General features: G+C 42.9%; 1 protein-coding gene across 1 annotated transcript in view; it reads right to left on the bottom strand.

Moving 5' to 3' along the window:
* znf644b (zinc finger protein 644b) overlaps positions 1-21285 on the bottom strand; it is a 45513-nt gene that overhangs the window by 1692 nt on the left and 22536 nt on the right. The window contains exons 7-8 of the mRNA XM_056276806.1: positions 467-583; positions 68-167 (exon numbers count right to left, since the gene is read on the bottom strand). Of these exons, the coding sequence (XP_056132781.1) occupies positions 68-167; positions 467-583 (217 nt within the window). The remainder of the gene's footprint in view (positions 1-67; positions 168-466; positions 584-21285) is intronic.

The raw sequence follows: 21285 nt of genomic DNA, 5'->3' as shown, positions 1-21285 counted from the left end.
ATTTCTAAACTATACTCTTGGATGTTGCTGTTTCATTTTGAAATTATTTGTTCACTGTTGCAAGTACCTGCAGGTGAGTCTATACATTTCCTTCACAGCATTCAATGGACAAACCTTCCTTTTGAGCCCAGGTCTTAATCGTGGCTTCCTCTGCTTTAAATCATAGCCTGTAAAGACATAAATGCACACTGCAACGTAATACACAATACTTGCAACAATAGTTACTTTTCACATGCAGTATCATGAAAACAATTCGGGCTGCAGAATCTTTCATCTAAAATCATGTACAGTAATGCATTTTTTTTTTGCAAATAGTTGATCTTTTAAATTAGGCTCTATATTTTGAGTAGAAGTAATTTCTTACTGTATATATTTAGAATATACTGCAAACTCCAATGCATAGAGAGAGCACTCTTGATAAACAAGGATTTGTTTATTTTTCATTTATCAGTTATCTGGAACTTACTTGTTCTTTCCAAAATGGCAATCTTTTTCCTACGTGCATAGGCTCGAAGGTGACTGGACAGACTGAAGCTAGTATGGCAATTGGTGTTACAGTGAATGCAGTTTGTACCACATTCCCCTGAAAGATAGAACAGTGTAATGAGGGACGATATCGTTCAAAAGTTCATTAGTACATACAGTTCATCATTAAAGTACAAATTTACTTATGTTTCCAAACTTAGTTTTGGGGGCAGCCATGGCTTAAAGGTTAGAGAAGTGGGCTTTTGACTGGAAGGTTGCTGGTTGGATCTCCGGATCGGCAGGAAAATAACCATGGCTGATGTGCCGGTGAGGAGGGGACTTAACCCCCCGCCAGCCAACTGCTCCAGTGGAGCTGCTCAGTGGCCCTCAGTGAAGACTGTGGTTGTACTGGCAGCTCCCAGGTGTGAAACTGTGTGAATGTGCAGCAGGGTGTTGCTGAAAAAGAGCACACGTGCTCAGCACACTACTACCCTAGGTTAATAAAGGTTAAAAAAAAAGAAGAAAAAAAAGGTCAATGACAGAATCTATTCAAATGAGGGTTTGAAGTCACAAAAACTGCGTAATACCTTAAGGTGAAATAAGTATTCTAATTTTCCTGTCAAGCTTTCTTTCTGTGGGGGCATCTGGGTAGCATGGCCGTCTATTCCGTTGCCTACCAACACAGGGATCACCGGTTCGAATCCCCGTGACACCTTCGGCTTGGTCAGGCGTCCCTACGAACACAATTGGCCGTGCCTGCGGGTGGGAAGCCGGATGTGGGTATATGTCCTAGTCGCTGCACTAGCGCCCCCTCTGGTCGGTCGGGGCGCCTGTTCAGGGGGGAGAGGGGACTGGGGGGAATAGCATGATCCTCCAACGCGCTACGACCCCCTGGCAAAACTCCTCACTGTCAGGTGAAAAGAAGTGGCTGGTGACTCCACATGTATTGTGGGAGGCACGTGGTAATCTGCAGCCCTCCCCGGATCGGCAGAGGGGGGTGGAGCAGCGACCGGGATGGCTCAGAGAGTAGGGTGATTGGCCAAGTACAATTGGGGAGAAAAAAGCGGGGGGATCAGATTAAAATGTTCTTTCTGTGGAGTTTTTCCTAATTTTAATCCAGGGTCTAGGAACAGAAGTTGTTATGCGTTTTAATTTACTACATCTACCTGTTTTTTGAAAAGCATCTGAGACCATAACTGTTATTGAGGGCTATACAAATAAACTTAACTTGTTGGGTTAAGAAGGAATTTGGAGTGAAATGGAAACATCAAGTGAAGCTGCTATTCCGTGTGTGCTTTAATCTCTTACTCCATCAAGTTTCAAACTCTTAGGTTCACTTTTGCACTGTCCACATGTTGCTGGTGATGTTTAGCACAATCTCATGTCTTCAGGTGGGCTATTTTCATGTACACCACTTTATGTAGATAGGATAAGCTGAAAAACTCAATAAATCTTGGTTTGTATGACAAGAGTGGCTTGTCAACAGCACATCAGTATGCTACATACATTAAATGCTAATGCAGATTTATGAACATTCAGAATTAACTGAGCTGGTTTAATAGCATAAAAGATTGTTCAGAAGAAAAAAAAATCAGCTTCATCACACTATCATATTTACAAGACTGCTGATGTTTTTTAGCTGTATGTTGCCACCAGAAGTATTTTTTTTCATGTAAAGACAAAACTATGCTCCATTCAAGCATCTGCTAAACATTTCAGCATTGCATGGGTAATTTTAATTTGATCACCTGTCTTAACCTTTAGCACACAGTAGTCATTAAAGTGAGCTCAAAAAGAGAGCCACTGCAAACTGAACTCAATTATATAAAAAAAATATTAAAGGAAGACGTCATTACAACTGCAATCCCAATCTGATTACGATGTAAAATTTATAATGTATGCATCTTTAGAAGTATCTTGTTGCAGCTACTTTAAAATCATAAAATAATCCATTATTGCCATTGATGGGGTTTTACTTGAACTCAACGGATGAACAAAAAGTAATTTGGTTTTAAATCTGAATCAAGATATTCTCTGTACCTGAAATGTGGTTTGGACAGACATTAAACAATTCCAACTCTACTTCAAAAGAATGTCGTGATTTTTTTATATAAATTTCAAAGGCAATTTAGTGACATTCGGGCTTCATGCATGCTACAATTGAACTGATAGTGAACTTTTCTCTCTCATAGCTTTACTGGCTTTGCATATATGTTGATACTGAAATATATCATAAAGACATAAGAGTACTGACTGATGGAAATAATGAAATGCAAGAACTGTAACATGAGTATGTGCAATGGCAGTAACAGACTAATTGTCACCTCCGTTGTTAAATCCAGCAGAGTAAACCTGTTTCCTTTCAGACACAGTTTTGTTACTATCTATCACCGACTATAGTAAAGCAATAATGATTCAGCTCACTCTCAAATCATGAAAGCTTTTGCTTCTGAAAGCGTTTGCATTTAAAAAAAAAGTGTTGGTGTGACATTCCACACAAAAAACAACACCAAAAACCAAAAACCAAAAAAAAAAAAACTTCAAGCTGTGCATATGAACCATGATAGGAACTGACACGTTTTACTTTAGCCGGCAGTGGTTGGTCCACCAGACAGGATAGGCGGAACTTCCTCTCTCACAGACCAGCCACAGAGAAGCTCTGCTTGGTTCAACCAGCCAACCATCCATCCACCCACTATCCAAGCCACTTATCCTAAATAGGGTCGTGGGACGCTGGAGCCTATCCCAGCAGACACTGGGCGGCAGGCGGGGAGACACCCTGGACAGGCCGCCACATTCACACATTCACACCTAGGGACAATTTAGCATATCTGATCACCTGACCTACATAGACTGTATAAAAGAAGTGGACGCAGCCATCGTGAGGTCACCCATTGGTTTGTGGACTACCGTTTTGAAGCCCTGAGTTTAGCATTTTCCCATTGTCAGCTTGGTTTTTTGAAACCAGGCGTGACCATATTTGGATGAGGGCGGACCTGGGGAGCAGCAAGGGGTGGATCTGACTGAGCATCCGAGGACACTATGCACGCCCACCTATACCGGCAATCTGACTGCACCTGGCTCCGCAGTGTGAAGTCGGCAGATGCTGCATCCTACAGTCATAATTACGAAAGTAAAAAAAAAAAACAACTATTAATGAGTGAGTAACTAGCTAGCTAATGGTAACGACTGTCAAATACTAGGCTAGCTAAGCTAACGTTAGCCTTTGTTGTAGCTACTAACATTAGCTAGCTAACTGCCTTTCTAACGTTAGGTAATGCTTTGTGCTTTATCAGTTGTTAATTCTCTAGCTACAACATTGTAACATACACTCACCGGCCACTTTATTAGGCACACCTGTCCAACTGCTCGTTAACGCAAATTTCTAATCAGCCAATCACATGGCAGCAACTCAATGCATTTAGGCATGTAGACATGGTCAAGACAATCTGCTGCAGTTCAAACCGAGCATCAGAATGGGGAAGAAAGGTGATTTAAGTGACTTTGAACGTGGCATGGTTGTTGGTGCCAGACGGGCTGGTCTGAGTATTTCAGAAACGGCTGATCTACTGGGATTTTCATGCACAACCATCTCTAGGGTTTACAGAGAATGGTCCGAAAAAGAGAAAATATCCAGTGAGCGGCAGTTCTGTGGGCGAAAATGCCTTGTTGATGCCAGAGGTCAGAGGAGAATGGCCAGACTGGTTCGAGCTGATAGAAAGGCAACAGTAACTCAAATAACCACTCATTACAACCGAGGTATGCAGAAGAGCATCTCTGAACGCACAACACGTCGAGCCTTGAGGCAGATGGGCTACAGCAGCAGAAGACCACACCGGGTGCCACTCCTGTCAGCTAAGAACAGGAAACTGAGGCTACAATTCGCACAGGCTCACCAAAATTGGACAATAGAAGATTGGAAAAACGTTGCCTGGTCTGATGAGTCTCGATTTCTGCTGCGACATTCGGATGGTAGGGTCAGAATTTGGCGTCAACAACATGAAAGCATGGATCCACCCTGCCTTGTATCAACGGTTCTGGCTGGTGGTGGTGGTGTAATGGTGTGGGGGATATTTTCTTGGCACCCTTTGGGCCCCTTAGTACCAATTGAGCATCGTGTCAACGCCACAGCCTACCTGAGTATTGTTGCTGACCATGTCCATCCCTTTATGACCACAGTGTTCACATCTTCTGATGGCTACTTCCAGCAGGATAACGCGCCATGTCATAAAGCTCGAATCATCTCAGACTGGTTTCTTGAACATGACAATGAGTTCACTGTACTCAAATGGCCTCCACAGTCACCAGATCTCAATCCAATAGAGCACCTTTGGGATGTGGTGGACCGGGAGATTCGCATCATGGATGTGCAGCCGACAAATCTGCAGCAACTGCGTGATGCTATCATGTCAATATGGACCAAACTCTCTGAGGAATGTTTCCAGTACCTTGTTGAATCTATGCCACGACGGATTAAGGCAGCTCTGAAGGCAAAAGGGGGTCCAACCCAGTACTAGCAAGGTGTACCTAATAAAGTGGCCAGTGAGTGTATATTCTTAACCAGCTTTAATATGCATCAGCCTTGGCAGGCTGTTAGCCACTGTTCGCTTGCTATGCATTACACTAGTAGTAGTAGGTATCTAGCTAACATTATCTAGCATTATTAAAGCTGTCGTCTTCTAGCTAGCTAACGTTAGCTACAGTCACCAAAATCATGTTAATTGTAACAAGTATCCTGTCATCTCGTATGTTACCCAAATCAACATTCGGATAGGGTGTTTGTATGTATAGACTATTTTAACCACTAATGCATCATCGTTAAATATATGGAAACATTGTCAGCGGTCACACAGTATAACTCGTGGATGGAGCACAGGGTTCCCAATGACAAAAGTAAACAAACATTAGGCTACACTGACGACAGGATTTTTACAATTTATTTTATGTCCAATGTTAATGGTTGATGTCAAACAGTTAGCTAACGTTAAGACTAACAGTTACATACAAAACCATCTTGCAGATGAAGTCATCCACCTGCTCTCTGGATGCAATCCCCACTGCCTTTTTTTAAAGAGGTCTTAGATAGTTTGATTGGGGATGATTTGTATTCATAAACTGTTCTTTAGAATCGGGTATCTTTCCTGATTCACTGAAAACAGCTATAGTAAAGCCCTTACTCAAGAAGAATAATCTTGATGCGTCGGTGCTGAGCAATTATAGGCCTATTTCTAATCTGCCTTTTCTGGGCAGGATTTTGGAAAAGGCAGTGTATACACAACTGGATGGGTTTTTGCATGAAAACAAGATTCATGATAAATTTCAGTCCGGTTTTAGAAAAGGACAGTGTTGAAACAGTGTTTGTAAAAGTAGTCAACGATCTCAGAGTGAGTGCTGATAATAAAAATGTTTCCATTCTTTTACTTCTTGATCTGACGGCTGCCTTCGGTAGTCGATCATGATGTACTTTTAGACCGCCTTGAGAATTGGATTAGCCTTTCAGGCACTGCCCTATCATGGTTCTACACATATCTCACTGGCAGAAGCTATTTTGTTAGTCTTTCTGACCATGTCTCAGACAAACATGTAATTTACTCAGGTATTTCGCAGGGTTCCATTCTTGGTCCTTTATTGTTCTGCCTGTACATGCTGCAGCTTGGGAAAATTATCTGGGATCATGGAGTGAATTTCCATTTTTATGCTGATGATACTCGGTTATATTTATCTGTAGTGCCAGATGACCCCAGTGCTCTCAATCCTTTGATGAATTGTCTGTCTAGTATTAAACAAGGGATGAGTGAAAATTTTCTCAAACTGAACAAAGACAGAAATTCTCATTATAGGCACTAATGCACAGAGAGAAATAATATCAAGTAGAATGGGAAGTCTGGCTGTACAGAATAAGACTGTAGTAAAAAACCTGGGTGTCATCATTGACCCTGAGTTGGATTTTAAATCACATATCAACAATGTTACAAAGGGTGCCTTTTTCACCTAAAAATATTACTAGAATTAGACCCCACCTCTCCCTGGAAGACGCCAAAAAGGTGAAACATGCTTTTATCTCTTCGCGTCTAGACTATTGCAATACACTTCTTACTGGTTTACCCAAAAAAAAGTATCGATAGGCTGCAATTAGTAGAATGGGCAGCAAGGGTCATAAGCAAGGGTTAAACTTGGAGCTAGCCAAACAAAGTGGGACACAGCAATGCTCAGAGCATTTATTTTGTTGTTTTTGAAAATGTTCGGTCTTGGACTTTTTTCTGGGTAGACTCATGATGATTAGCAAACTGTCATGCTAGCTCGGCGCCAGCGCGATGTAAACAAAGGGATCAGAAATGTACAACCAGTACTATTTCGAAGCGGAACTACATCACATAGCCTAGTGCATGTAGCACATTGTGCACATATAGTCCACTATATATGTCCCTCCAGAATTCACCATAATAAAAAAAGTCAACGTGGAGGGGGGCGGATGGCAACGGCTTCGCTGAACAGATGCGAAGGCCGGGGTGACTACAGGAGGGGCCTTAAAGACACTGTAGCGGCTTGGGGGTAGGGTGGGGGTTGGAGGAACCTTAGGAGTCTTGTTGGGGGGGTGGGGGGGTCCCCGCCTTGGGGGCTAGGCAAGTCCAACAGGTCGGTCCAAGTCCAGGTGAGCCGGTTTGAGGCGATCCACTGAAATGCGCTCTGGCTTGTTGCCGACCTCCACGACAAAGCGCTTGTTCCTGGTCTCCAGGATGTGGAACGGCTCATCGTAGGGAGGCTGCAGGGGTCCACGGTGGGCATCGTGGCCGACGAAAACGTATTTTGCTGACTGCAGACTTGCGGGGATGTGAGACTGTGGGAGGCCGTGCTGCGAAGTGGGGACTGGTGCGAAAGCTCTGGCGTTATCCAGGAGTGTGGTCCGTTGATGGGCTGCAGACCAGGGAGCTGTGGTGTTGGGGACAAAATCCCCTGGGACCCGCAGCGGCTGTCCGTAAACCAGTTCAGCGGAAGAGGACTGGAGGTCCTCCTTAGGGGCGGTCCTGAGGCCCAGCATGACCCACAGGAGCCTGTCGACCCAGCTGCTATCCTTGAGGCTGGCCCAAAGAGCAGCTTTCATAGAGTGATGAAACCACCAGCACAACCCATTGGCTTGCGGGTGGTACATGGTGGTGCGGTGGAACTTCACCCCTATGCTCTCTGTGACTGCATTCCAGAGCTCAGACGCAAACTGTAAGCCCTGGTCTGAGGAGAGGTCAGATGGGGTGCTGAACCGGGCGACCCAGGTCCCGATGAATGCCCCGGCTATGTCGGTGGACATCGTTGATGACAGTGGGACGGCTTCTGGCCATCAAGTGGTCCTGTCCACCATGTTGAGGAGGTAAGTAAAACCGTGGGGGGGGGGGCAGGGGGCCCACTAGCTCCACGTTTACATGGTCGAACCTCCTTTCGGGCACTGGGAACTGTGCCAGGGGGGCTCTGGTGTGGCGGTGCACTTTAGAGCGCTGACACGCCATGCAGGTGTCAGCCCAGTCTCACATCTTTTTTGAGCCTGTGCCAGATGAACTTGGCTGCCACTAGTCTTTGAGACGGCTTTTTGCCAGGGTGGGAGAGGCCATGAACAGCATCGAAAACACGCCGCCTCCAGCCAGTGGGAACAACGGGCCGGAGCCGACCCATGGAGACGTCACACAGGAGTGTGGTGCCAGTGTCGTCACAAGCCACGTCCTCTAACTGCAGCCCTGTGACAGTCATCCTGAAAGCCTGCATGTCTGGGTTGGTGGCCTGGTCAGCTGCCATGCGGGCATAATCAAGACCCAAGTGGACGGCCCCCGCAATGGCCTGGGAGAGGCAGTCGGCGACGAGGTTGGTTTTGCCAGCAACATGCTGTACGTCTGTGGTGAACTCTGAGATGTAGCTGTCATTGCTGGCGGGCAGACCATGGCTCAGCCACCTTGGCCATGGCGAATGTCAGTGGTTTGTGGTCCACAAACGCCGTGAACTGGCGAGCCTCCAGCAGGGAATGGAAGTTTCAAATGGCGAGGTAGAGAGTGAGGAGCTCCCGATCGAAGGTGCTATACTTCCATTCACTAGGGCGTAACTGTTGGCTGAAGAAAGCGAGCGGCTGCCAAGCGCCGTTCACCCACTGCTCGTGCACCGCCCCGACTGCATAGTCCGAAGCGTCTGTAGTAATGGCGATCAGAGCCTTGGGTGATGGGTGCGCCAGCATTGTTGCGTCAGCCAGAGCAGTCTAAGTGTCCACAAATGCCTTGTCCCTCTCCGCACACCAGTCCACAGTGTGTTTGGTGGCCTTGCCTTTCAGGGCCTCATACAGGGGTCCCATGAGTTGTGCAGCTCGGGGGATAAAGCGGTGGTAAAAGTTCACCATGCCGAGGAACTCCTGTAGGGACTTGACTGTGACCGGTCGCGGGAAGTTCACGATGGCATCCACCTTTGATGGGAGGGGTACTGCCCCATCTTTGGTGACTCTGTGTCCGAGGAAGTCGATGGTTGTCAGCCCAAACTGGTACTTGGCAGGATTGACGATCAGCCCGTGCTGGCTGAGCTGCTCGAAAATAGCCCGGAGGTGGTACAGATGTTCCGCTTTGGAGGTGCTGGCGACGAGGATGTCGTCTAGATACATGAAAACAAAAGGCAGGTCCCGTAGCACCGTATCCATGAGGCGCTGGAATGTCTGCACGGCGTTCTTGAGGCCGAACAGCATTCAAAGGAACTCAAACAGTCCAAATGGGGTTATCACCGCCATTTTGGGGACATCCAGCAGGTGGACGGGCACCTGATGGTATCCACGGACGAGGTCCACTTTGAAAAGGATAGCTTTTCCAGTCAGGTGGGCGGAAAAATCCTGGATGTGTGGGACTATAGCGATCTGGTGTCGTTATATTGTTGAGTCGGTGGTAATCACCGCACGGGCGCCACCCACCACCAGGCTTCTGGAGGTGAAGCCACGGGCTGTTGGAGCGGCGAATGATGCTAAGACACTCCACATTCTCGAACTCCTCCCTGGTGGCGTTGAGCTTGGCTGGGTCGAGGCGCCGAGCTGGAGCATAGACTGGTGGGCCAGTGGTGGCGATGTGGTGCTCCACTCCGTGCTTGGCAGTGGAAGATGAGAAGGTGGGCTGCGTGAGGACCAGGAACTCAGCGAGAAGCCAGGGAAAATCGTCTGCGGCGGAGAGCATGCTAGACAGTCTGATGGAGTCTGCTCCGCTGAGATAGGAGCTGAAAGTGACAGCGTCGATCAAGCAGCAGCTTTTGACATCCACCAGCAGCCCATAGGTGCATAGGAAATCCACGCCGAGGCGGGGGACAGCCACTTTTGCCGTGACAAAGTCCCAAACGAACCGCTGTCCTCCGAAACACAGCTCCACATACCTAGCGCTGTAAGTGCGGATGGAGCTGCCGTTAGTGGCTTCCATGAAGGGAGGGGGAGGGGGGGTATCCACAGGACAGGATGTCTACTCTCGATGCAGACAGGACACTCCTCTGCGCGCCCGTGTCGCACAGGAACCGCCATCCAGAAACGGTATCTTGGATGAAGAGCAGCCTGCCAGTTCGGCCGACGCACATGGCCACTACCGAGCGCTGGCCTCAGCGTTTCCCGCCGCGCTGAAACTGCATGGAGGTCGGCACCGCTTGGCCTTGGGTCCAGACTTTACGTGGTAAAAACACAGGCCGTGGTCCTGCCGCCGTTGGGGAGCTGGTGCTGGGTCGGCGACTGTTGTGTTTCCAGGCAGGCAGTGGTGAAAATGTCTGGGCAGGAAAAAACGCGGCCGCGCAGTGCTGTTGACCAGCCAGAAAAAAAATGATCAGCCTCCTCGGCCATAGCGCGACAGTCAGTGATGGCGGTGTTGGCTAAAGCAGCCCGTACCTGAGAAGGCAGCTGTCGCATTAACAGTTGGATGAAGAGGAAGTCGGGCTTGTGCTCTCTCAGGAGATCTAGCATCCTGTCCATAAGTTCATACGGCTTACTGTCACCGAGACCTTGTAGAGAAAGGCCGGCTGGCCCGCTCAGCGTCCGAAAGTTCAAAGGTTTTCAGCAGGTGAGCCTTGAGTGTCTCGTATGCATCCTGCTGCGGAGGATTTTTGAGGAGGCTCACAACTCTGGTTGCTGTTGAACTGCCGGGAGCGTCCGCGGTGATTTCCCGCAATGCGAACTGCGTTTCTGTCTGGGCGAACCAAGCCGAGGCTGACGACTCCCAGAACTCCGGAAACGTCCAGCAGACAAACGTCGGGGTCACCAATGTGGAAATTGCAGGAAAGTAGAGACGGACAAGTTATGCCATTGACTACACGAACGCATGTGTCATTTATTCCGTACAAAATCACAACGCGAGCAACATGGCGCTGCTCCAGCATTCCTAGCCCTAGCTCCACCCTGTCAACCCGGAAACACTTTCTTAAAGGGCCCATGCCTTTTTTTTCTTTATTGAACAAAACATATAAACAAGAAAATATTACATCACAATAGGACAAAAAGTAGTTACAAAAATATAAATTATTCCACAATTAAAATTTACATGTCCATAAATTTAAAAAAAAAAAAGATAGACAAAATAAAAAAGCTCGAGATACAGGATTTAAGTTAAATTATATTCTTCACATAGTCTTCTGGTTTTGTTGGCTTTAGGATTCATACATTCTTTGAAAGATCCTAAATAGGATGAAAGAAGTGCTTTGAATACACTAATGTTTGGACGCTGGTGTGCAAATTTGGTACAATGAATATGAAATTTAGCAAATATTAATAGAAGGTTGATAATATACATTTTTTCTGAACTTATTTCCTCATTTTGTGACAGACCAAATAAAACATGTTGGATGTTCAGTTTACAAGAAGAGTCAATTTTGTTATTTATGAGATTATTTAGATCAATCCAAAAAACATGAGAGTAGGTACAATCCCAAAATAAATGACATATGGTTTCATCCACATTGCCACAAAAGGAACAGAGTGTTTCAATATTAATCTTGTATTTTATAAGAAGGGACTTGACTGGATAACATCTGTGAAGCAGTTTAAATGTAACTTCTCGTACCTTATTTGTAATACAATATTTTCGTGATAAAATCCAAGCGTTCCTCCAATCTATGTCATTATAAATATTATTCCAGTAGAAAACGGCTGCAGGTTTAGAAACAATGTCTCTCTGAATAATATTTCTAATGCATTGATTAGTGGCTTTATCACTTAATAAAGGACACAAGTTACCAATATATATGTCATCAGGAGTTAAACCTGGACTAGTACAACTTTTACCTTTAGGAGCAGACAACAGTAACCTTCTAACTCCATCTGGTATTGCATCAAACACAATAGAATATTCTCTGGGTGTAACAGGGAAACCATATACAGAAAGAAATTCTTCATAAGTGAAAAGCTGACCATTGGCATTCAGTAATTGACTAACAAGTAAAATTTTATTATCAACCCATCTCTTAATATATAAAGATTTGTTCTTAAACCTAATATCTTGATTGTTCCAAATGAAATATTTATGGGGAGAAAAATTGTGTGAGTACATCATTGACCAGGATAACAAAAGTTGACTATGAAAGTTGGACAGTTTTATCGGTAATTTATAAATATTGTGATTGCACCTTAGGAGAAAATGCATTCCTCCAAGTGAATTAAATATATGGGCAGTAATAAAATTCCAGATTGAGTTGGGATTTTTTAAGAAAAGTTTGATCCATTTGACATTAAAAGAAGAGTTTAAGGAGGTGAAGTCTGTAGAATTAATCCCACCAGAACATAACTTATTTATCATGACATTCTTCTTAATATAATGTATTCTTTTTTTCCAGATAAATTCAAATAATATTCTGTCAATTTTAGTGCATATTTCTTTTGAGACATCAAGTGCCATAGCTGCATATGTAAGTCTGGAGAGGCCTTCAACTTTAGCTACCAAGGATCTTCCAGTAATAGACAAATCTCTTTGAAGCCAAAGGTTAAACCTCTGTTGGACTGAAGCTATAAGTGGATTAAAATTTTCAGATAGTCTAGAGCTTTGGTCTTTTTCATTTATAATACCAAGATATTTAACCTTATGCTTCACAGGGATCCCAGAAATAATAGTATCTGTGCAACTATTAACAGGAAGAAGCTCACATTTTGAAATGTTCAGTTTAAGGCCGGAGGCCATTGAGAAAGAGTTAATGACTTTGATTGCTTTATCAACTTGAAATTTATCCTTTAAAAAAAGTGTTGTATCATCTGCAAGTTGAGTGATAGACAGTGTTCTGCCAACAATAGAGAGACCCGATACATCACTGTTTTTGAAATGAATGGAGAGTAATTGCATAGGAAGAAGGAAGAGATATGCCGAGATCGGACAACCTTGACGGATTCCACCATTTAAGTTAAATCTTTTAGTAGTGCCATATGGGAGTTTGATTGAACTATTTGCACCTGCATATAACGTTTTGACAGATTTTTTAAACATATTCCCTAAACCAAAAATGTCAAGTGCTTTAAATATGAATGTGTTCAATGGAATCAAAAGCTTTATAAAAATCTAAAAAAGAATGAAGCTGTTATCTGTAATTAATTCTGAATGATCCAAGATATCAATCACCAGTCTTATGTTGTTTGTTATGTGTCTACCAGTCATGAAACCAGACTGTGTTTCATCAATAATGTCATTAAGTGTACTTTTAAATTTTTTAGCCAAACACATAGCAATTATCTTGTAGTCATTGTTCAAGAGTGAAATAGGTCTCCAATTATCTAACAACAAATAGTCTTTTTGCGGTTTGGGAATCAAAGTGATCAACCCCTGAGACAATGAAGGAGGGAGCTTTTCATTAGCAATGCTTTCCATATATACTTTATGTAAAAAGCGTGATAAGTCCTTGGAGAAACATTTATATAACTCTGAGGTTAATCCGTCATTCCCAGGACTCTTATTGAGTTTCATTTTTTTAATAGCATCCTCAACATCCAGTGTTGTGATGGGGGCATCACACAAATCTTTATTAGTATTGTTGATGCTCTCAATATTATCTAAAGAGTTGAAGAAACTTTCCATGTCATTTGTTGACAGTTTAGACTTATATAAGTCTTTATAAAATAGTTCACATGTCTCAGAAATCTTTTTAGGGTCTTGTGTGATGACACCATCTGAACAGAGTTTGGTCATGCTGCAAAGTGTATTATATCGTTTCTCTAATTTGAAGAAATAGCTGGAGTTTTGCTCTCCTTCCTCAAGCCATCTCCTCCTAGAGCGCACAAAGGCTCCTTTTGCCTTGTGAATATATAGATTATCTCATTTTAATTGTAGAATTTGAAGTCTGTTCTTGTTATCCTCTGTTAAATTTTCAAGTGGCTGTGATGATAAAGCAATAATTTCAGAGATCATTTCTGATTCTTCTTTTTTTCTGTTTTTAACTAGTTCAGCTCCTCTTTTCATTATAAGGGACCTTAATTCAAATTTCATGAACTCCCAATTTTTGCCATACATATTTTCAGCACATGCCTTATCCCAGCATTCATCTATTTTTATTTTAATCTCCTTTACCAAAGATTCATTCAATAAAAGAGAATTGTTTAATTTCCAATATGAGTTGACTCTTAGTTTGATGACTGGTAGACATATACAGCTCCAAAAAGATAGTTTTATGATCCGTCAAGGGTGTTGGTAACATTTTAACTGAAGAGACATGTTCAGATAATGGATCAGAACTCAACCAATAGTCAATACGAGACTGTAATGACCCTGACCTGTTCTTCCACGTAGATTCTTTAACTGTAGGATTCTTATACCTCCAAATATCAATCAGATCTCTTTCATTTATAAAATCTAACAAATAACTATTATTTGTATTATTTTTATTTGGCCATCTTTCTAACATATCATTAATTGAATGATTCCAGTCTCCTCCGAATATGATCTTTAGATCTGCAAATTTACTTATTATAGAATAAATTTTTGCATTTACTGAATGCATTAAGGTAATATTCTCCTGTTTGTTGTTATAACCATAAACGTTTCCCAATAAAAATACCTGGTCATTAAATGAAATAACCAACAAAATAAAGTGACCGTTTGGATCTGTCTGTGAAGAGATAATTTTCCCTTTAAACTTGTGTTTCAAAGTCAGAGTTCCTGCTGAGTGGTTTGTGCCATGAGACATCCACAAGTCCTCTCCCCATTGGGATTTCCAGAATCTAATGTCATTAGGTTCAGAATGAGATTCTTGTATCAAACAAAAATCAGTATTCAGGCTTTTAGCATATAATAGCAGTGCTTTCCTTTTGGTATTGTCCCTTAATCCTCGAGCATTAAAAGAAACAAAAGATAAAGATGAAATTTTGAGTGTAACTAACTTTTCACCCTGAGAAAAAGTGTGTAAATTACAGAGAACAGAACTACTCTGTCATTACATGAAAGTGTTTTTAGCAACAACAGCATATTGTATATTTATAAAACGAATAAGGAAAAATAAATCCTGAGTCATATTAGCTTACATGATGAAAGGTACTTCAGTGAATCTCCTTTCTGTTCACAAACGCACGGGCTCCCACGAAGTATGTAATCTTCCCCTCCTTTCGTGCTTTCTCAACCTGTGGCCACAATAGGCTGCGCCTCTCTCGGTCCTCGGGAGAAAGGTCTTCCTTAAAGCGCAGCTTCCTGGGCGGCGTCAAATAGTCGGATCGTTTCGCCGTCTTCCAGATAATGTCTCGAAAATGCCTCATAGTGAATTGAATGATAACTACACGGGGCAGTGGTGCCGCTGAAGACTCACGTCTTTGCCCAAGCCTGTGCACTGAGTCGAGTACCTCCGGGAATTTCTCTCGGTGGTCAGGAGCCATGTTTTGGCAGATTTCAATTACCTTTCTGCGAACGTCTTCTCCGTCTTCCTCAGTTAGCCCGTGAAGTCGCAGGTTCCATCTTCGTTTGTATCGTGACAGCTCCAGCACCTTGCTTTCCAAATTTTGGATTTTTTCCCTCTGCTTTACTCACTCTCGTTTCGGTGTGCGTCAACTTTCCTTTCAGCTCCTTGAGATCTTCAGAAATAAAGTTTACAGTAACCTGCAGGTCACTGATACTTTTCCCAATGCTACTAGCTCCTTGCTCTTTGGTAGCCATCTTGAGCGTAGCAATGATGTTCTCTGCGGCGTCGGTTTCCATGTTTTGTCTCTTGCCAAAACGTTTGGATGGAGAAGAACTGGGTTTCGTAATTTTTCTCTTATCCGAGCCCAGATTTTTTGCCATCACATGTGGCTTCAATTTTTTATCCTGAAAGTTCGTTTTGTTGCTTTTAAAAAGTTTTCAAGACAGAGAGGGTTCTGCAGTAGACCGAACACTACGCCGCCACCTTGGACCCCCCCTAAAGGGCCCATGCCTGCCTAACACAGAACGTCATCAATGACAAGTTACCTAGGTATCTAACGGTCCAGCTAGATATAGACGTTGACAGGTGACGCGTAGTCTTAAGCACTGTGGAGAATGCGTGGATTCGTCCTGGTTCATGTTCATCCACAACATGACGCAGATATCCCAAGCGCGGATTTTGTTAAGATTCACGCTTTGGGATTTCTGCGTCATGTTGTGGATGAACACGAACCAGGACGAAACGCATTCTCCACAGTGCTGAAGACTACGCGTCACCGAGTCAACGCCTATTTAGCTACCAAGCTAACTTGTCATTTATGTCAAAAAACATATAATAGCAAATAGTTGACGTTTCATTTTAATGGAAAATAGGTTTATAGAACATCTTTATTGAAAATCTCGTCCACGCTACATAACGCGAGCTACCTAACAAGGTGATCAACCAGTCGATGAACTTTCGCCTAAAAGTATGTTTTTTTGTGCTTTTCGAAAAACATATCCTAATATAAACAATTGCAAGTCGAATATAAAAGGTGACCCTGCGCATGTATTGTACGATGTAGCTAAAAAGAGCGCACTGCTTTTGCCTGCAATATTACACTCTACGAACTACAGCGAGAGGAATGTCAGGAATGCGAGCGGTCACGATTGCATTGCGATGACGTCACCCGGACACATTTTGGCAGCCCGGACACAATTTGGCCTGACAGCACCAGCAGCAATACAATCACCCAGCCCTCCACCACTCCAGCCGAGGCATCATCTCTTCCTTCAGAGTTCACGTATTGAGCTGTCTATTCTGCAAGCCATTTTGGTTTTAAACCGGACATAATATATCCATTACAGATTTATAACTTAAGAGTGCACTCAGTAATTATTCTCTTTTCTTAGTATTTCTCTTCTCCAATGCTCGGACTTGGGCGAAAAATAAGCTGACGCGTTAGCACTCAATTGCGGTATAAAACAGGTTTTTCAAAGGTTTTGAATCACCGAAACCATGAAACGTCTTTGATCATACAGTCATAAGATCACACAGCACAAAAATTATTAGGCTCACAGGCCCAGTGCTATGCGAGATTAGCAGCGGACAGATACGCGCATGCACGGACAGAAAAAAAAATGTGTTTTTCCTGCCATTACAAGACTTTTGCCCAAGATGATTGAACGGGAAATATGGGGAAAATTTTTTTTTAAATCCAGCGTTCAAGCTAAAAAATCTACCTAATAAAGACGTTTTGCCTGTCAGTCTGTGGATGCGCAGCCACCTAGGCGTACCCTTGCACGAATGCGACCGATATGAATTTGGGCTTTCCAAAAAGAAAAGGTTTGCTATGCAACCATTTTGGTCTAACCCTAACCCTGTCTTTATTTCCATAATATGATAAAGCTGGGTAAACCATTTACAGTCACGCATGTGCGACTCACATCTACGGTTGACTCAGATCGGGCAGCAACAAGAATATGCAACACTTCTGGTTTTGACTGCAACCTAGAGGAAGTGGTTCATTTATAACTTTCGCATTATTTGGATTATCAAAATCCTTTTAATAACTTTTGATCATGTTGCTGCCCAATCCAAATCAACCGTAGATGTGAGTCGCGCATGTGCACCATTGACTTAAATCAGGCAGCGATAGAGAGCAGTGTTGGTCAAGTGAGCTAGAGAGTGAATGAAGAGAGGGAGCGGTGACAGCTAGATGAAACGTTTTTCGAAGATTTTGAATCATCACAACCACAAGAGGTTCATTACACGGTTATAACGCTGTACAAAAAATTTAGGCTGATAGGTCCAGTAGTTTGCAAGATTAGCTGCGGACAGACAGACACGCGCGCGCGCACACACACACACACACACACAGTCTTGGCAAGGATAATTATATTCATAAGCTCTTATACAGTCAGAATTTGATGTGACTTCATTATTCACTTAGATATGTTATTTTGATAAACAAATGCAAATGAAGTATTCAAAAAGTACTTCTCTGTTTCCAACGTGAGGATGATGAAGAGACGAGGAGTTTGTGTCACCTTCATGTAAGTCACGTTCAAGTTCTTCTCCCTCAAGGCGTGTGACATGCAGATCATGGGGAGCCTCTGTCTCTAGACCAACAGAGATGATCCTCTAGTTCGAGTTCCCCTGCCCTGCCCCAGAGTCGTCAACGCAGTCAAAGAGGGGTCAGCAGAGATGACGTGGGCCTGCCAGTAAGCGGCCAAAGCAGGCTACCTCTGGACGTGATGGTGGCGATGAGCAGGAGGTGGCGTAATCCAGAGGAGATGGATGTGGAACCATCAAATCCAAAATTCAAGCCAAAAAATCCAGTAGGGCCCAGGATTGACACAACTGCAACATGGTCACCACTGAGCTTGTTCAAACTTTTCTTCAGCTTCAGCGTAATTCACACAATCGTCAATAACGCCAATGACTAAGCAGAAAGAAGAAACGCATCAAGGATGCAATACAAGTGGTCTCCCCTCTCAGTTGAGAACTTTTACATATTTTTGGACATAATAATCTTTTCTGGGATGATCCAAGTGCATACAAGGGCAGACACGTGGAGAAGAGATTGGGCCTACAACTTCACATTTCCATGGAACTGCATGACCAGGGACAGATTGAGGCCTTTTTTTTTGGCCCCTTCATCTGTGTGACGTCAAAGAGGATGAAGAAAATCAGAAAAAGAAGAGAACACCACAATACAACTGGCTCTTCAAAATCAAACCCCTCTACAGCCAGATTGTCAATGCTTGCAAATCTCTCTTCAAGCCAGGAAAGGATATAAGTATTGACACGAGGATGGTGGCAAGCAAGGCCAGAATTGGATTCAGACAGTTCATGAAAGACAAGCCAACTAAGTTTGGATACAAACTGTTTGTTTTGGCTGGTTCCCAGTCTGGATACACACAGAAATTCTTTATTTATCAAGGAAAAACTGCTGATGTTCAGGGGGAGATCCTCAGTTACACATCAGTTATGGACCTAATGAACTTTGCTCTTCTGGGAAAAGGTTACCGTCTATATGTACACAACTTTTACTCGAACCCAGCACTTTTTCAAAAACTTGCAGTCAGTAGCACGAAAGCTTGCAGAGCCATCTGACAGTCACATATTGGCTTTCCAAAACAACACAGAACGATTTACCGAAAAAGACTGAGAGGGGGAGACATGAGATGGCTGCGGAAGGACAACTTCCTCATTGTGGAAAGACACCAAGAGAGTGACAATGTGCAGCAGTTTCCACAAAGCATACAGTGGAGACTCCACATGCAGGAGAGTGAAGGAGGCTGACAGTGGCGCTATAAAAACATCCCCATTCCAGATGCCATCAAGGATTATAATAACCACATGGGTGGGGTGGACCTGTCAGATGCCCTCATCCATTAGTCCTTTCGAGGGAAGAAGATGAGATTGTATAAGACCTTTTTCTACCATTTCGTTGACATTGTGATTGTGAATTCATACATCCTATTCAAGCTCTTGGCCATCGGACAATCAGAGACTCCGAGGACAAATAATTTAGGGAGGTCTTGGTGAAAGAGCAGGTTGCAGAAGCCAAAGCTGCAGTTGCTGCTCCTGATCATCGCAGCACCACTTGTATGCCCATGTACTTTGGGCAAACTGCCACTGCGCAGTGGAGGGTCTGTGTTCTCTGCAAGGACTAGGGGAAAAAGGTGAAGAAACTAGTGTACTGAAGCAAGTGCGATGTTGCCCTGTGTTTCAACTCGAGCAGGAACTGCTTTTAAGAATACCATATGAGGATATAGACAATTGTGAAACCAAAGCACTCAACCAGTGCATACCCCAGGAACATCCTTTTTATAGCCTTTTTTTTTGTGTGCTTTCTTCTGTTTTTGACCTTGAACTGTTGAATGTACTTTCACTTCAGTTGTGTTTTTATTACTGGCATTTCACTAACATTGATTTTGTACATATTGCACGACCAGGTGCAATATGTTTATGTACATGTTACACAAGCATTACACCTGCACTAGCAACCCTGAACTGGCTACCTGTCAAATACAGGTTTGAATTCAAGGTTCTTTTGTTTTTAAAGCCTTACATGGGCTGGCACCCCGTACATCTCAGATCTTCTCTGCCCCTACAACAACTCTAGGCCAATCAGATCCTCAGAACAATTGTTTTTAACTGTTCCACGAGCAAGGAAAGTGGGTAAGGGAGATCGTGCCTTTGCAGTGGCAGCTCCAAAGCTTTGGAACAGCCTTCCACCTTGATCAAACATTCCCCCTCCATTGACACTTTTAAGACAAAACTCAAGATATACATGTTTTCAATGGCTTATGGTTGTTCTCAGTGGCTTTTGTATTAGGTATAAAGGTATTTATATTTTTTTTATTTATTTGATCTCACAAGTTTTATTCTGTTTCTGTTTTACGTTTGTGCACATATATTTTGATATTGCCTTGTGTCTTATCTTTGCCTTTCCCTGCACTTATTCCTGCCTTTTTATTACCGTTTTTGCCTTTTACTACTGATTTTATTTGCTATTGTTGTGCCTTTCATTATAAAAGCACAGCACTTTGGTTATTTTAGTTATATAAATATAGTTATATAGCTATATAAATAAATATATATATACATATAGTATAATTATATAAATAAAGTTTATTTGATTTGATCCGATTGCTTTTTGTTCTTTTTATTTTATATTTTTGACAGTTTTTATATTGAGTGTACATAGTTGCCTTTTGATTGTTTTTATCTTATCTATGTTAGATATCCAAGTTTTTTACTTGTTCATATTTCATTGTTATAATAAAACGACTCCATTTAGAAAAAAAAATTATACAATTTTGTTGTTATTTATTGATTTTATATTGTGCAAAATAGTAGAATCTGACGATGCAAAGGGTAAATGTCATGGCCAAAGACTGCATCGTGTGCACATAGCCTCCTGTAGTGGAAATGTGTAGTATTTTGTAGCCAGATTTCCTTTCAAGAGGTAAAAAAAAAAAAAAATATTTGGCACACTTTGGATTCTTTGGATATCCAAGTGGCCAAACGGAGAGTTCGCCTGGTCCTATCCTTACTATAACCTCTGTAGAATCTGTGTGCTTTGCGGTACTTTTATTTATTTTGGTATAGTTGTAGTCAAGAAGTGCATCTCTTCAAATGTGTATAACCAGGAAATGTCAAAGTGAAACACATGAAACTTGTGTTGTAGTTGATCTATATATGTAAAAAAAAAACTTTTTTAATTGGTCTTGTTGATTTTAAAAAAATAAAACACTCGTGTGGGGGACTGGTGAAGAAGGGACAACTGATCAATACAACAAAGGACCGGCGGGGCAGGGCCGACACGAATTGATTGTGTAGGCGCGTGTCTGCATTTGTAGATCAGCCAATAGGAATGCCCTCTCTCTGAAATGATGGTATGCAGGCAGGCAGGTAGCCCATCCAATCATTTCATATTACTTATTATTATTATAATAATAACATGGGGCGGCATGGGTCAGGAGGTAA

The sequence above is a fragment of the Lampris incognitus genome, chromosome 3 (assembly GCF_029633865.1).
Source record: "Lampris incognitus isolate fLamInc1 chromosome 3, fLamInc1.hap2, whole genome shotgun sequence".
Lineage (NCBI taxonomy): Eukaryota > Metazoa > Chordata > Actinopteri > Lampriformes > Lampridae > Lampris > Lampris incognitus.
This window is presented reverse-complemented; position numbering and strand designations above follow the sequence as displayed.